General features: G+C 51.9%; 1 protein-coding gene across 7 annotated transcripts in view; it reads left to right on the forward strand.

The window, feature by feature from the left end:
- LOC143372705 (uncharacterized) overlaps positions 1-14604 on the forward strand; it is a 113108-nt gene extending 98504 nt beyond the window's left edge. For 6 of the 7 annotated variants that reach the window (XM_076819198.1, XM_076819193.1, XM_076819195.1 and 3 more), the window contains 6 exons: positions 239-9638; positions 9911-10027; positions 10502-10618; positions 11895-12653; positions 13556-13714; positions 13943-14604. In XM_076819198.1, coding sequence (XP_076675313.1) covers positions 239-9638; positions 9911-10027; positions 10502-10618; positions 11895-12653; positions 13556-13714; positions 13943-14071 — 10681 coding nt within the window. In that variant the 3' untranslated portion in view covers positions 14072-14604. The remainder of the gene's footprint in view (positions 1-238; positions 9639-9910; positions 10028-10501; positions 10619-11894; positions 12654-13555; positions 13715-13942) is intronic. The other variant, XM_076819196.1, reaches the window with a different exon arrangement.
- The last annotated feature ends 1047 nt before the right edge of the window (positions 14605-15651 follow it).

Raw genomic sequence — 15651 nt, forward strand, 5'->3', positions numbered from 1 at the left:
CATTAAAAAATATTTTTATATGCAGTAACGCAAATGTCGACATCTTTCAAATTTGATTAGGAATATCTTCCAAACGCCAGAAAGTTACACTTTCGGACCCATTGTGGGCCAGTATGAATAAAGAGAAGGAACTGAATAATTCTATTATTATTACGGTAGAGTTATTGTTCTTCTCGAGTCAGCCACATCGACCACATTCATTACTCAGCAAATAAGAAATTTAACTTCTCTGTTAAAGACATCATGAGCACCACGACGGATCTCGGCCAGGAACACCTTTGGTCGACGAGAGGCCGGAGAATTTGGTGCCCAGCGAGCCGCGGCGGTTTCGCGAGAGGAGTCACGAGGGCCCCCTGTCGTTACCGCTGCCAAGGTTCGCTGCTCAGATGCTGAACAACAATAACAATAACAACAACACCAGCAGCAGCAACAACAACAGCAACGGCAACAACCGATCTAGCAACGCTAGCCTGGCTAAAGTGACCAGCCCGCCGTGTGCGAACCTCTCCACCGCGCCGAGTCCGCGCGCAGCTCCTCAGCCACCAGCCTCGCCACCGCCCCGTCATCCCAGCCCCAGTCCAACGAGCTCCGATAGCGAGACAGCGCCCCAGTCCCCAAGCCTCGAGGAGAGAATACGCTCCCTGGACGAGAAGTACGAGAAATGGTCGGGATCGAGGGCGTTGAGCGCGGCGGGCGGCGATGCGCTGACCAAGCTCGACGCAACCGCGTCCGAACGGTTCAGGTTTCGTCACAAGCTTCTCGATCTGGACCTGCACGAGGTGCAGCCGTCCGACATCGTCAAGTCGGTCCTCGCGAAGCGGAGCGTGTTCGACGAGGACTCGAAGCGCCTGGAGAACTTTAGCGAGAAGTACGAGCCGCGGGAGTTCACCGGCGTGCTGAACGTCAGCTCGATGATCGGCAGCGCGAGCGGCCTGACGTCCAGCGGCGGCTGCACCAGCAAAGTTTGCCTACAGTATCCGTTTCCTAGTCACCCGCCGGTGCAGCTGGCCAGTGGCGCCACGGTGGCCGCGCAAATCGCGAGCACGCCCCTCTCCTCGAGCCTAACGTTTCCGGCGACCATGTCGTCCGCGTTGAAGACGGACCCGCGGGCAACGGTGCAGCATAACTGTGTCCACCCGACGCCGGCCACTCCCGTCACACCGGGCACGTCAATCAAAACTGTTAGTCCCGAATTGCCGCCGGTCTCTCTGCCAATCGGTCTTGGTAGCGGGACGGCGGCCAGTAGCGGTTTAGCATCAGCTAGTAGTATTCTTAGCAGCAACGGTAGTGTAAGTAGTATTCACGCCCTCGGGGCCTCGACGAGTCGGGGATTGAGCACGCCCGCGACGACGCCGTCGACGCCCTCCGTCACGACGCCGCCGACGCCCGTGTTCGCGGCTACGATGACGACGACAACGGCCGCTACGACAGCGACCACTACGACAACGCTGTCTACACCGACGACGACGCCAGCGACCACCGCCACCACGACGTCCACGATATCGTTGTCATCGTCGTCGTGCTCGTCGTCGTCGTCGTCGTTGTCGCTATCGAGTGGTCAATATCAAACTTCCATGCCCACCGCCTCCACGGTGCTATCGTCTTCCACGACATCCTCGTCGAACTCTTCCTGCTCGTCGTCGTTGTCTTCGTCCACCGATAGCTCCCGCTCGCGTTTGAGGAAGGAGATGGGCAGCAGCAGTAGCAGCAGCAGTAGCGGTAGTAATCGGGACAGCAGAGAGTCCCGCGACGGGAAGGACAGCAGGGACTCGAAGTACAGCAAGGGGAAGGATTGCCAGAGGAAATCGCGCAAGGAGGACGCGGACAGCGAGAGGAATCGCAAGGATCGCGAGGAGAAAGACGCCTCGTCAATGGTGAACGATATCGCCGATTCGGATGGTCACGCGAGGGAGTTGAAGGAGAACAAAGAGGCTCGTTACGAGAGGAAAGAGCGGGAGGAGAAGGAGAGGCGGGAGAAGGACGATCGCGAGAGGCAGGAGAGGAGAGAGAAAGATGATCGCGACAGGCAGGAGCGCAAGGAGCGAGAGGAGAGGCGGGAGAAGGACGAGGAGAGGCGAGAGAGGGAGAGGTTGGACAAGGAGCGTCAGGAAAAGGACAAACGGGAGAGGGAGGAGAGAGAACGGGAGCGTAAGGAACGGGAGGATAACGAGGCCAAGGAGAAAGAGAGGAGAGAGAAGGAGCGGCTGGAGCGTGAAAAGCGGGAGAGGGAAGAGAAGGAGCGTCAGGAGCGCAGGGAGAGGGAGGAACGGGAGAGAAGAGAGCGCGAAGATCGGGAAAGGAAAGACCGGGAGCTGCGGCTGGAACGGGAGAAACAGGAGAAGGAACGTCTCAGGAAGGAGAGGGAAGAGCAAGAGAGGCGGGACAAGGAAGAACGCGACAGGCTGGAACGGGAGAGACGACGGGAGGAGAAGGAACGTGTCGAGAGGGAAAGGAAACGCGAGAGGGAGGAAAAGGAACGACTAGAGCGGGAACGGCGGAAAGAAAAAGAGGAACGGGATCGAGCTGAGAAAGAGAAGCGCGAGAAAGAGGAGAGGGAGAGGTTCGAGCGCGAAAAGCACGATCGAGAGAAGAGGAGGGAGCGAGAAGACCAGGAGAGGCGCGAGAAGGAAAAATCGGAGCGCGACAAGAGGAGGGATCGGGAGGAGAAGGACAAGGAGAAGAGGGACCGCGACGACAGCAGACGACAACCCACCGAGAACCATCTTCACCAGTCCGTTTCTCAATCCCAGAACCAGATCTCAGCCGCGCCCGTATCCATCAAGCGGCGGTGCTCCTCGCAGGACGGACCCACGGAGGACGACGCGAAACGCATGAAGATCACCGAGCACCGCAGGGACAGCAAAGACCGGCCTAGGCAGAACAGGCGATCGGAGGATCGCAAACACCGCAACGACTCCCATCGTTCCAGTCGCGAGAGCAGGGAGAGTCGAGACAGCAAGGAGAGCAGCGGCTCTACGCAGACGCAAGACAGCAGGGACACGAGCCACGGCGACCTGGTCAGGGAGTCCAGCCGCGAGAACAGAGAGAACAACCGGGAGAGCGGTAAGGACAAGCAGCGGAGCAAGCGAAACCGTTCCGAGAAGGAGTCCAGGGAGAGAAGCCCGCGTGTCTCCCATGAGTCCGACAAAGAGTTCCTATCCAGGCTGGAGCTCTCGAAGCGCAATGATTCGAACTCGCCGAGCGAGCAGACCTCGGTGGGTACCAATCATTCCCGAGAGATGCAGCAACACCATCAGCAACAGTCTTCCCTGAACCTGCACAGTGACGTCGACGACGGCCCGTTGTCCACCCACGACATGCAAGTGCCCAGGCATCCGTCAGCCACCGACACTGACAGCGACGAGCCCAAGAAGCACTCCATCTTCGACATCGTCGACGACGAACCCGCCTACATCAGTATGTACGATAAGGTGAAGGCACGGTCCACCAAGAATATGCAGAAGCTCGAGGAGGAGAAGCGTCAGGTGCGCTTGAAGGATAAGTTCTCGCAGCTGAAGCAGAGTCGGGCTAGGAGGGAGGAGAAGAAGCAGAGCACGTCGTGGGACGGGGACTCGGTGTCTAGCAAGGCTCTGACGGAGGACGAGGCGACGTCGGAGTCAGACTCGGCCAGGGCGAAGTCCCTCTCCAGGAAGGGCTCCAGGTCCAGGATCCACTCGGACACCAGCGAGGAGGAGGAGTCGTTCAACAACAAGATTCGCAAGGTGAAGACCGAGAGATTTCTGGAGAGCGACGTCGACCTCGGCTTCGCCGACACGGAGGAGAAGCACAACCCCCTGGAGACCTCGAGCGTGGTGGTGAACAGCGTCCACGCGACTGTGAAGGAGGAGCTCCGCACGTCCGACGACGACGAGCGGATGTCCGTACCTTTCCGCGGCAACCATCCTTCTATCGTCGCGAACAACCACGAGAGGGACTCGCGGAAGAAGTCGCATAAGAAGAAGCAGAAGCGGCAGAAGAACTCGATGTCGAACGAGGACAGCTTGAAGGCCGAGTCCTCGGAGAGCAACGAGCACAAGAGCAAGTCTAGCATCGTGACCAGCAACGTGGACTGCAGACCAAACCATACTTCGGAGGCGATTACCGTCTCCACGACCGCCACGTCTGGAGCGACGGTGCTGGAGAACAGCGAGGAGAGGATACGTTCTGATAAGAAACAGCGGAATAAGAAGGATAAGAGGAGAGACCGAAACGGTGACGATAAGGCGAAGACGAGAAGAAAGCGGCTGAACAGGCAGGAAGCCAGGGACTCGCAGCGTATGGAGGATATCTTCGGTCCTCTATCGGACGACGTTGATGATGGCCCGTCGAACACCTTCTTCAATCGCCTGGGCAACATGTCGTCGGAGAACCACACCTATGCGTCGGACAGCGACGGTGGTCACAGTCCCGTGTTGGATGTGGAGCGAGTGAGACGGAAAACGGAGAAGAAACGTCGTCACCAGCCAGAGGACGAGAACAGCGTGGACCTGGCTGAAGCGGGCCGGGAGATCGAGGCGAAGCTCCTGGGGCTGCCCAACTCGCCCAAGTCGGGCGTGGTGTGCACAGAGAGCAACGATCACGACGTGTTCCGATTCACCGACGACAATGACAGCGTCGAGCCGTCCACCCCATCCACGGTTCCAGAGAAGATCAAGGAGAAGAAGAAGAAGAGGAAGAAGTCGAAGGAGGAGCGCAGTAGAAAGGACTACCACCATCATCACCACCACCACCACCACCACCACGAAAAGAGCGGCGAGTTGCCGTATTTAGGCGCAGATCCGAGTCCTCCGAGGGCCAGCAGTCCATTGATCACGAAGACTCTGTCACCGACTCTGCCGACGCCCAGAGACACTCTACTCAGTCCAATCCCCAAGGTTGTGTCTACTGCGACGACGGTACCGTCGATGACGCCTCCGGTCGTGAGTAGCGGTATCCAAGCCGCGAAGCCCGAGAAGAAGAAAGACAAGTTCATCCCAGGCTTCGGGATTGAGATCGACGAGACCATACACGAGAACGCGGTGAAGAGCATCTCGGAACCCGAGGAGCGGGAGAGCAGCTGTCAGTCGCGCAGCGGCAGGGAGGAGCCGGACGTGGCTGCGTCGACGACGCCGCCCACGCAGGCGGAAGATAAACCTCGAGTTGCCATCTCTCAGGAGGAAACAGAGGACGCAGTCGCTGCATTGCTGGAGGAGACCTTTGGAGGGTCTACCGAAGACTTTTCGTACGAGGGAGAGGAGGAAGATGCAGAGGCTGACGACACGGTTGGAGCACCAGCTGAGGCGCCCCAAGAGGACGTCGAGGAGATGCAGCAGGCTGTGGAAAGTCTGAATGCTTCTGCGGGCGAAGGTGAGACGGACTTGAAGCCTGACACACCTCAAAGCGAGCACGACCTGCAGATCGACACGGACACGGAGGAAGACCCGAACTACGAGACGTTCGACCTCACCCAGCCGCCAAAGACGCCAGACATTCCATCGTTCTACAAGTCGCCCACTAAGACTGTCAACACCGTCGCGCCTCCTCTGGCTGCGACGGAGAAGCCCGTCGAGGCACGCATATCGACCGCGAAACCGTCTAGTCCACCCGCGTCTGTGATCGCGCATTCGTGGAACCTGAACGAGAAGCCTCGAGAGGTTGTTAAGCCTGCAGCTGTGGCAGAGACGGTCGACACGACCGTCAGCGTTGCTAGCGCAGAGAAGATCACCCCTCAGGCGCACCGCGTGTCGACTCCTCCACCGCCACAGTATAAACAACCAGTCTTGGGGCCGTGTAGCGTGCCCATCACCAGCGAAACGCCTAGAATCACAGCGGCCAGTCCCAGACCACCACCTCCTATTAATTCACAGCCTTTGTATCAGAAACTCCCTGTTTCTCCGCAGTCTCAGATGGTGCCCATGCGACAAGCCTCTCCTAGGATGCAGACTATCCCCACAGTCTCATCATCTGCCTCCTCTAATCTGGCTCCTGTGCCTCTACTAGTTCCATCCAGGATAACGCAACCTCTGTCGCCCAACGGACAGTGGTCACGGAACCCAGCATTGAGCCCTCACATGCCGAACGTTGGCAAACCATCACCTCCGCCCGCGAGGACCGCTGTAAGCGTGAGCGTCTCTGCTCACAGGCAAGAAACACCGTCGCAGATCTATTCCACCGCTGCTACTCAACAGCCAGTCATCCAACATGCCCCAGGGATGAGGGCCCTCGCCCCTAGTCCCCGCGGAGGCATGCCACCGTTGACCCTGAATATTCCACACCGCTCCTACATGTCCGTACCGCCGCTGGCGCCTGGCGTGCAATTGAAGAACTCCAGGGATTCGACCATTGGAGGGAAGTCTGTCATCGAAACGTTGCTCCCGGTTAACCCTAACGAGCCGATGCAACGGTTAGAGGAGCCAAAATTGTCGCCGGCCATCATGCCGGAGCCCACGAACAAAGCATCGACGTCGCCGAAAGTTCCTTCGCCTAATCAGCCGCCCACGTACATCCCCGAAACGGCGAAGATCGAGATCAATGCCAGCACGTCAAGCCCGGTGTTTGGGAAACCGACCACTATGGCGGACACCTGCACCCTGCCGTCCAGACCACAGAAGCAGATCCCAGGGCCGATCACGACGGACAATAGTCTGCTGTCGCCAAGACAACAGAAGCAGGAACTGTCGAGTCTCCAGCTTCTGACAACGCACGTACCGCGCTCCTCGACGCCCAGTCCTGTTATAGTCGCTCATGGGCAGCCTCACTTGGTGCACAAGTCCGTGGTGCACAGCATCGGCGCGACCACAGTAGCCGCGGCTAATCAACCGCTCATCAAGACAGTAGTGCCCATAGTCTCGCAACAGATCACGACTACCGTTGCAGTCTCGATACCCGAGGAAAAGTGCATCGTCCCTCAGACATCGTTGGCTCTGAGCGGCGGCCAAAGACACCCGTCCGTCTCTCAGAGTGCTCAGCTCTCGAAGCCACACATTCCTCTCGTCTCCACTGTCTCCCAGGCGATTATCGCCAGGACGGTGCCCACCGCTGCTGTCTCTTCTACATCAGCGTCGCCAGTGAACGAGCCGGCCGCGGTCGAGTGCTTGGAACCACGAATACCACCCGAGCAAGAGTTAGAACTAGACGCGAGCGCGCAGATAGCACAGACCGCTCAACCCATGCAGCTCACTCCGCCTGTACAGCCCACACAACCAATGGACATCATAAAAGAAGAGCCGGTCGATGTCGTGAAGCAGGAGGAGCCGACGATGAAAGAGGAGTTCATCAGCTCCGAGCCGGACTTCCCTCCGCCGTGCGTCGACGTGGACACGAAGCCGAAGATCGAGCAGCCGGATTTCATTAAATCGGAGAACCTGTGCGTCCCGAAGACAGAGGTGACGGAGAACATCGTGCCGAAGATAGAGGTCGAGTCGCCTGTGAAGTTGGAGCCCGTTAGCGAGATCAAGGAGGAGGAGATCGTGAAGGAGAACGAGGACGTGAACATGGAGGAGGAGCCAGTGGAGGATCCGCTGAAGGAACCGATCACGGACCCGCTTGCCATCGACGTGTCCAAGGACGACCCAGCGGACAGCAAAGAGGACAGTGACTATTGGTCGGCGAAGGAGGTGAACATCGAGAGCGTTATAAAGAAGGTGGACGCGCTCTGCGACGGCGAAGGGAACGAGGATGGCGACGAGGAGACACAGCACAGTCGTAGTGCATGCAACGAGGTGCAAGAACAGCCTAAGAACGAGCCTGAGTGGTTCAATACTGACTCGGTGGAGAACGAGATCAAGAAGAGCTTCGCGGTGAATGACGACCAGGACGAGGGTGTGGAGACGTGCGAGACCGAGTCGACCAAGAGTCGCCGTGGCAGAACGAAAAACAGACGGGGTGTCGGCAGCCGTGGTGGCGTTACTACGAGGCGAAGCTGCAGGAACACGACGACCGTTGCGCATCGCCGAGGAGGCAGAACCCCCAGAGGAAGCAAGCACCACGTGGAGAAGAACAAGCTGCCGGCGGACGTTTACGAATTCCATGACGACAGTGAGGAGGACAACGCTGGACGCCCGCGGCTGATTCTCACGATCAAGTCTCCCGTGCCGAGCCTGACCGGCCCCAACGCGCAGCCAGCGACACCTATAGCCGCGGTGAAAGAAGTGCCACCCGAGGAGTTCGTTTCCCCAGCCGCCAACACCAGGAAGTCGAAGAGACTCGCCGAACGCGATGGCAGTCGGAATACCATCGACGACGTCATCGAGGACGTTGTGCGCGGATCAGCAGCGAACAAGGGCCTGGCCAGTGGCACCACAGGCAGCGTTCATGCTACTAGGAGAAGCACCAGGCACAACAACTCTCCTCGCAACGTGCAGTCCACGGTGCAAGTGACAGAGCCTCGGAAGTCACCCAGAGGCGGGCGTAAGTCAGTACGGCGAACTTCTGAGAACAACGACGACAGCAGCGAGGAGAAGGTCAAGGAGGTACCACCCGCTCCACAGGAGGTCCAGAGCAAGGAGGAGATTGTTCCGCCGAGGGAGGAAACTGCCAAGGCAGAGGAGACGAATCAGCCCGCCCCGTCGCCCACGCAGAAGCCAGTCTCTCACGAGCCGATGACGTTGATCGACCCAGTCACTGGAATGCTGATACCAATGAGGGAGTCTGAGGAGGGTCAGTACATTCCAGTGTCCACGGCGGCTGGTGTAGTACAGAACGCGATTAGAGCCGCGTGTGACTCGCGAATTGCTCCCGTTGGGATACTCTGCGCCACTCCAACGGCGGAGATAGTACGGCCGAAGGCACCTCAGCCTGAAAACTTGACGGTCACCGAGGAGCCGAAGAAGGAGCCTATCGTGGAACCAGTTCAAAGTCAACAGTTCCAGCCGCAGACCAGCGTGATTACCAAACCACAGTCTCCCGCTGTTCAAGTCACCACTGCGATCAGCCTGGTCCAGACAGTGACAACGTCCACGACCGTCGCTTCTATTACCGCGACGACGGTGACCACGCCGCAAACAGCGCCGACCTGCTCCACACAGTCGAAGCCCACCAGCCTCAAGGCTCACGTCCTGAACGCCAGTAAACTGGCGACACCGGTGCAACAGCAGATCGTCATTACGAAGCCAGCTGCGCCAATTGTGGCCAGTCAGTCGGTGGTACAGAACATGGTCAAGCCCACGCAAGCTGTGCAAGGGCTGCATCTGCAAATACCTAGCGGCAGGGTGGTTTCTCCTAGTTTGAGCCCGCGTGCGAAGCAGACGCCTCAGATCAGCGCTGCTAATGGGAAGAGCCAGGGCCAGCCTATGTCGCCGGTTCTCAACAACACTGGCGTTCCACCGAATCCCAAGCAACATCTCTTACAAGCTGCTAAACAGCAACAGGCGTCTACGATAGTGAGCCTGCCTCCACAGAAGCTGCCGATGAACGTTCACCCTGCTAGTGTGACGACCACTCCACCAACTCCGAGAATCCACCAGTCTGTGACGCAACCAATAGCGCTAAAGGGAATCAACGGCCAACCCCATCCTCTGAACCCGAAAGCTCATCTGTTGCAGGCTGTAGTGCCACCAATAGTCACGGCAGCCGTTGCGAGCCCACCCACGCAACCCCATCTTATGAACCCCCAACCCGCTGTTGTGAGCTGCTCCAGACCACCGGCACCGAAACCACCGGTAAGCACATTCCTTTGGTGCAGAGAGACTTGGAGTTGGAAATGACATTAGTTTTTGGGAGTGAAGGAGGAAGGGAAGTATAGTTCATTTTTGTTATTTAATTTGGGGTGACGATAGTTTTCTGTATCTCGTTAAGGTATCCATAGAGCGTTTTATTTTTATTTGTACTCTAGTTCTTCCTTTCCTTCTGCTTTTTTCTAAGCATTGAAGTATCACTTCGTATCTTTGCTTGCCCTAGAAAATATTAACTGTACTTTTGGAATTGATTTCAGGTGACGGGCCCGATGGAACCTCCAAAGGTAGAAGTATCAATGTCTGGCTGCATTATGGTGCCAACTGCGAGCCCACAAGCACGTGGAGTACCGATAACTGCTTACGACGGACCATTGGTAAGCATTGTGTTCACGATACATGCTGCGTGTACATGTTTGTTATTTTAAATCGTGTGTCGGTAATATGAGAATTAAATGTATAAGGTGTAACGCATAGTGTTGCAAGCTATTTCTCAGCAAGCCTTTCGAGCAATATTCAGAACTGCAGACATTTATCATTCCTCTCGTTGCTGTTTCTTTGTAATAAATTCTGCAGATGAGTTATAAATGGCACTGCTCTCCAAAATATAATGCAAGAGTTTAGCCACTGTCTCCAATAATCTGTTTTAAAAAATAGCTTGCAACTCTGTGCTCCACCCTGTGTAGTGTTTAATTTGCCACGCTTACTTTACGTTTGTACGAAATTAATTTATCCTTGTATGGCAGTAGCAAATTTAATATACTAGATATTGTGTGTAACTATATAAAATATACATCTTTAAAGAAAAAGATATGCTAATACACGAACTAACTTGGCTTGGTTTTGGCTAGCATGGGAGTGCGGGTGCTGCTCCGTCACCAGGGGGGCAATATGGACTTGTCCCCCCGCATCGATCCCAGAGTCCTCCATTGCCCCCACCTGCCCATCACCACGCTAATGCTTCTCAGGTACTTACTTATGCTAACTTTATTTCAGTTGCAAATACATTTGCATATAAAACCACATCTCTCATTATAGAAGAGTCTGGAAACTTTTAATTCCCACATTTCTTACATTTTACTCTACCATCAAAATATTTGTGTTAATTGATTACATCAGTATTTTAGTATCTGAAATATACAATTACCATTTTTAGAATTGCCTACTAACATAATTGAATTTTTCAAACTGTGAAGTAACATAAAATAAGATGCTATATTAAATAATACCTTTCTAACATGTTACCTGCCACGTGGGCCACCGGGGGCCACTCGTTCTAAGGAAAATGGTATTTTTCAATTCAACGTTAAAATCTGGGCTTAAAACGGTTCCGAGAATAACTGTTTCAAACTGTTATATATCGGTTCTGACATTGTTCGTAAGTATTTTAAAACGTGCGATGACAGAATGAAAATGCGACGTATAGTTGGAAGTTGCTCTGCAAGAATTTCGATATGTATACAAAATTTATACTTTGATTAAATTCTTAGACACTTAAGGGAGCACCCCACGTTAATAAGGGTTTACCTTAAACGTAACTTAAAAAAAAAAATTATTTCAAACTACTTTTGAGAATCAATTTATTCTTCACAGATTTATTATTTAATCATAATTCAAAAGGCGCTTACGCATGGTTGAGGCGAGAGTTTACTGTATAACCGATATATAACCGTTACGGAACCGATATAATATCGGTTCTGTAGAACCGGAACCGAAACCGATATAGGCCAGAACCGTTTTCACTCGTAACTGTTTCAAGATTATTTCGGTTCTCATAACTGTATCGATAACCGACACGGATATCATAACTGTTCTCAACCCCTGGTTAAAATCAATTTAACACAACCAATACTTTTCTATTATCATTTTCTACGGTCCTACCAAAAATCTATATGTCCAGTGGCATAGAACGTATTAAAATAGCACACTAATTTCAAACACGATCTTTGAAAATTAGCCGTTTTACAACGGGGACATTCCATGCGAACACGGACAAATTTCGGATTACTACTTCCGTAGCTATAATGTTTTGAAAAAGGTAGCACTTAACTTGAAACAGCTGTAAAATCGACATTTTTCAAAATTTTGAAAAATCCTTGGAGGTACGTCTCAATATCACTAAAGACTACAACATACTCAAATTTCAGCAATTATACGAAAACTTACTCCGAAATCTGCCCGAGTTCGCATGGAATGTCCCAAGGGTTACAGGCGAGTCTAAAATATCTTGTTTCATTTGCACAGGGCGACGTTGTGAACCATTACGGAGGGCTGACGAGAGGCGGGGAGCTGCCACCGCATTACATGCATCCGCAGGTGCTCCAGTATCAGTATTTGCGTGCACAGCAGGAAGCCCTGACAGCTCCGCGCATAGCGTATCACATTCCAGGAACACGATCCCCTCACCTACCGCTGGATCCGAAGCTCGAGACTGGCATAGAGGACAGCCACAGTCCGCCTCTGGAACTGAGGCGGGGCACAAGAACGCCACAAGATCGCACCACCGATAGCCCTCAGGTGGCTCAGGTTTATATGCTGCACGGAGGAGCGAGGCTGCCGCCGCCGCCCCCGCAATACAACGCAGGGGCAAATCCATCCTTGACGGGGGCACCGACCGTCGCTCGGGGCGGATTCTATGAGCCACCGCCCGCACACCTGCGATCTCAATATCCGATCGCTGCCAGCGAGGCGCCCAGCGACAGGGCCATCACGCCGGACAGGCCCAGAAAACACCAGGTCGTCACTCCACCGCACGCCTCACAGGTGCCGCCCCAGGCGGACTCGTTTCAGATGCTACTCCAACGTTACCCGGTCATGTGGCAGGGGCTTCTGGCTCTTAAGAACGACCAGGCCGCGGTGCAGATGCACTTCGTGTTTGGCAATCCCAACGTAGCCAGGGACAGTCTGCCTTGCAACAGCGACGGCTCTACACCGCCGCTGAGGATCGCTCAGAGAATGAGGCTGGAACAGACTCAGGTCGAGGGTGTGGCGAGGAAGATGCAAGTACGTATTAAGAAAATGTGCTTTATGCGTACCCTGCTGCAACAGCCAGTTAGAACCGCGTTGAATTTTGAACTGGATCTATCTGGTTCAATGCGGTACTACCTGGATTTTCAAGCAGTGATTTGTGCCAGTTCAAAAACGAATCCGGTTCAATGCGGATATCCAGATCGATGGACGAAACAGGATTTGCATGTGCGAAATTTATCAATTTCTATCAGGAACTGCCATTTGTATAAACCCGGAAGTTTCGTATCTGAAATTGCGGATCAAAAATCTTACGGATTCAATCTGGAAATGCCACAAGCTCTTTCGAGTCCGTCGCGATCCGGATTGGCAGAGCAAATAATTCACGGGATGCATACCGTCGAGATTTTTACACGCATATCCGGTTTGAAACCGATAGAAAATATTTCATCGGGTTCAATCTGGAATTTACGGGAAGAAAACCGCATCAATCCGGATTTAAAATTTTTTAATGCGGTTCGAACTGGCAGCTCCAGCAGGGTAGACGTGGCGTAGAGATGTGTACACACGTAACAAATAAGGGGACGTAAAGAATAGGAAATAAAGGGAACTAATATTTATTGTGGTGGGAAGTCTAAGTTTGCATTAATAGTGAATGGGTTAACTCTTTAAGCTCTGAGTTTTTAAACGTTTATAGTACGTCGAGTGGGGGAACCATTCTGTTCTATTTGTTAACTGTAGTGATAGCTGTACGCATTTACTGAACGCATAACTGTTCATCGTAATCAAATGGTTAATGAAATAACAGCAATTGGTGGGATGCATAAGATCTATGTAAACGGTCGTTAAAATATTTGTTTGAGCGTTACATTTGAGACTGTAGCACAGTTATTCACGGCAAAGAACGTGTATTAACTTTCCTAATTTCTCTTTCGCAGATGGACAACGAACATTGCATGCTCCTCGCACTCCCATGCGGTCGAGACGAGGTAGACGTATTGCAGCAGAGTAAGAACCTCCAAACTGGATTTATAATGTACTTGCAACAAAAGCAGGCCGCTGGAATTGTTAACATCGCTGCTCCAGGATCGCAACAGGTGTGTGGATCACATTAAACCCGATCTTTCGTACTCTTTTCGATAGCAATATCGTCGAAACCAAAGAAGTTTTATTTCTTAAAGAAACACTTAAATAGAAGATAATTTATCATCATCTTTTATCGAGATCGTTCAAAATATTCGCTTGTATCTTTTAATGGGCGATAAGAAATATTTCGAAGGAAAAGAAAAGGGAAAGAAATGCATCGTTATTTAATTTATTTACAGCCAGCGTATGTGGTCCACATCTTCCCGTCGTGCGACTTTGCGAACGAAAGTCTGGCGCGTATCGCGCCGGACCTGTTACACCGCGTCGCAAAGATCGCCCATTTGCTCATCGTCATCGCCACGGTTTGAGGCCAACCAGTGGTCTACTGGATTGCAATCTACCTAATATCTCTCGCCTTCACGCACCGTAGGACGCTTCGCATGTGGCATGAAGCCTGGAGTGTCCCTCTGACAGAGTGCTGCAGAGTCGTACAACAAAATGAGAGGAGGGTATATTCTCGAGGAAAATGAGTAAAAATGCTCTCTCCCTCTCCCGGGGATATATATACTATATATATACACATATATATATCAGTGACAATCAAATTATGCGGATTCTGGCGAATCGTGCCGATTTAGAAGATCGTAGGGGCTAAAAACGAGGCGCGGGGTTGTGTGGCGTAGGGAGGCTAGCGCGGTCAATGCGCGTGCATCACCGAGCGTGTCTCTCTTGCAAAATATGTTACACGGGGTCGCGATATCATGTTTCAAATGGCTCGCGGTACGCCCGTCCACTGACAACGTTTGTGAGATCGACCGACGTCACTCTTGGTCTTTCTGACAAGCGGGTCAGGCACAACCCCAGCCCTTAGTTGGAAGACCTTCGGTTAAGGAAAGGAAAACCACGCGATGTCCTCGACAGAAGAAGAAGAAGAAAAGAAAAAAAAGTAAGACACGAATGTAATGAACGAAAAAGAAACCGAGAGAACTCGTACAGAAACGCGTCCCTCCTCTAGGAAAACAGTAAACCAATAAACTACCGTTGCTCTAGATGGACAGTCGAATTTCATAAGTAAGAAATAGAGGAAAAAGAAAATACTAACGTATCCCCGCCCCTATTCACTATACACCCGTAACACGCGTATACATATATGCACTTGTATATGTATACATACGCATACACATACGAGAACGTAACACATACATACACGAGCTATTTTAAGTAAGGCTTAGATATATTAAATGATACTGTGTAAATTATAAGCGAGCCAGCGAGGGCATAACTACTGTGATTTTAATTATTTAACGATATATTTGTCTGCGTAAAGACGAGGAAAACAAAAAAGGTAAAAACATTATAAAAACGGTGACCGGAATTCTGGTCCGCGCGGTATGTGATGTGTTTTTTGTATAAAATACTTGCTCTATAATTATAAATACCTATGTATTATATTACCGTAAACAATAGTTGCTGCTGCCGCTGTTGCTGCTGCCGCTCGTGTCGAAACTAGAAAGTAAAATGTTTACGATCTAGACCTCTAGTGAAAAAAAAAACGATGAAGAAAAGAGCGAGGAAAGGACTACCTAAAAAGATAGAAGCGTTTATCCCTAATGTAATATAAATTTCCCATAGCAGGATGTAACATATTATTATCATTATTATCATCTTAGCACTATGTACATTATAAAAAAAAAAGAATTTTTAATATTCTTATTTTGATTCTTTATTATAATTATAATTGTAATTATTATAATTATTATTATTACGGTCGTCCATCATCATCATTAGTACGGCTATCATTATTACTATTACTTTGATTATTATTAATATTATTGTCATTATTATTATTACTAATTATTATTAATTATTACTACCACTACTGCTATTACTACTATTACTACTATACTATTATCACCACTACTACTACCATTATTATTACCACTACTCT

This window comes from Andrena cerasifolii, chromosome 8, assembly GCF_050908995.1.
Source record: "Andrena cerasifolii isolate SP2316 chromosome 8, iyAndCera1_principal, whole genome shotgun sequence".
In the NCBI taxonomy this organism is placed as follows: domain Eukaryota; kingdom Metazoa; phylum Arthropoda; class Insecta; order Hymenoptera; family Andrenidae; genus Andrena; species Andrena cerasifolii.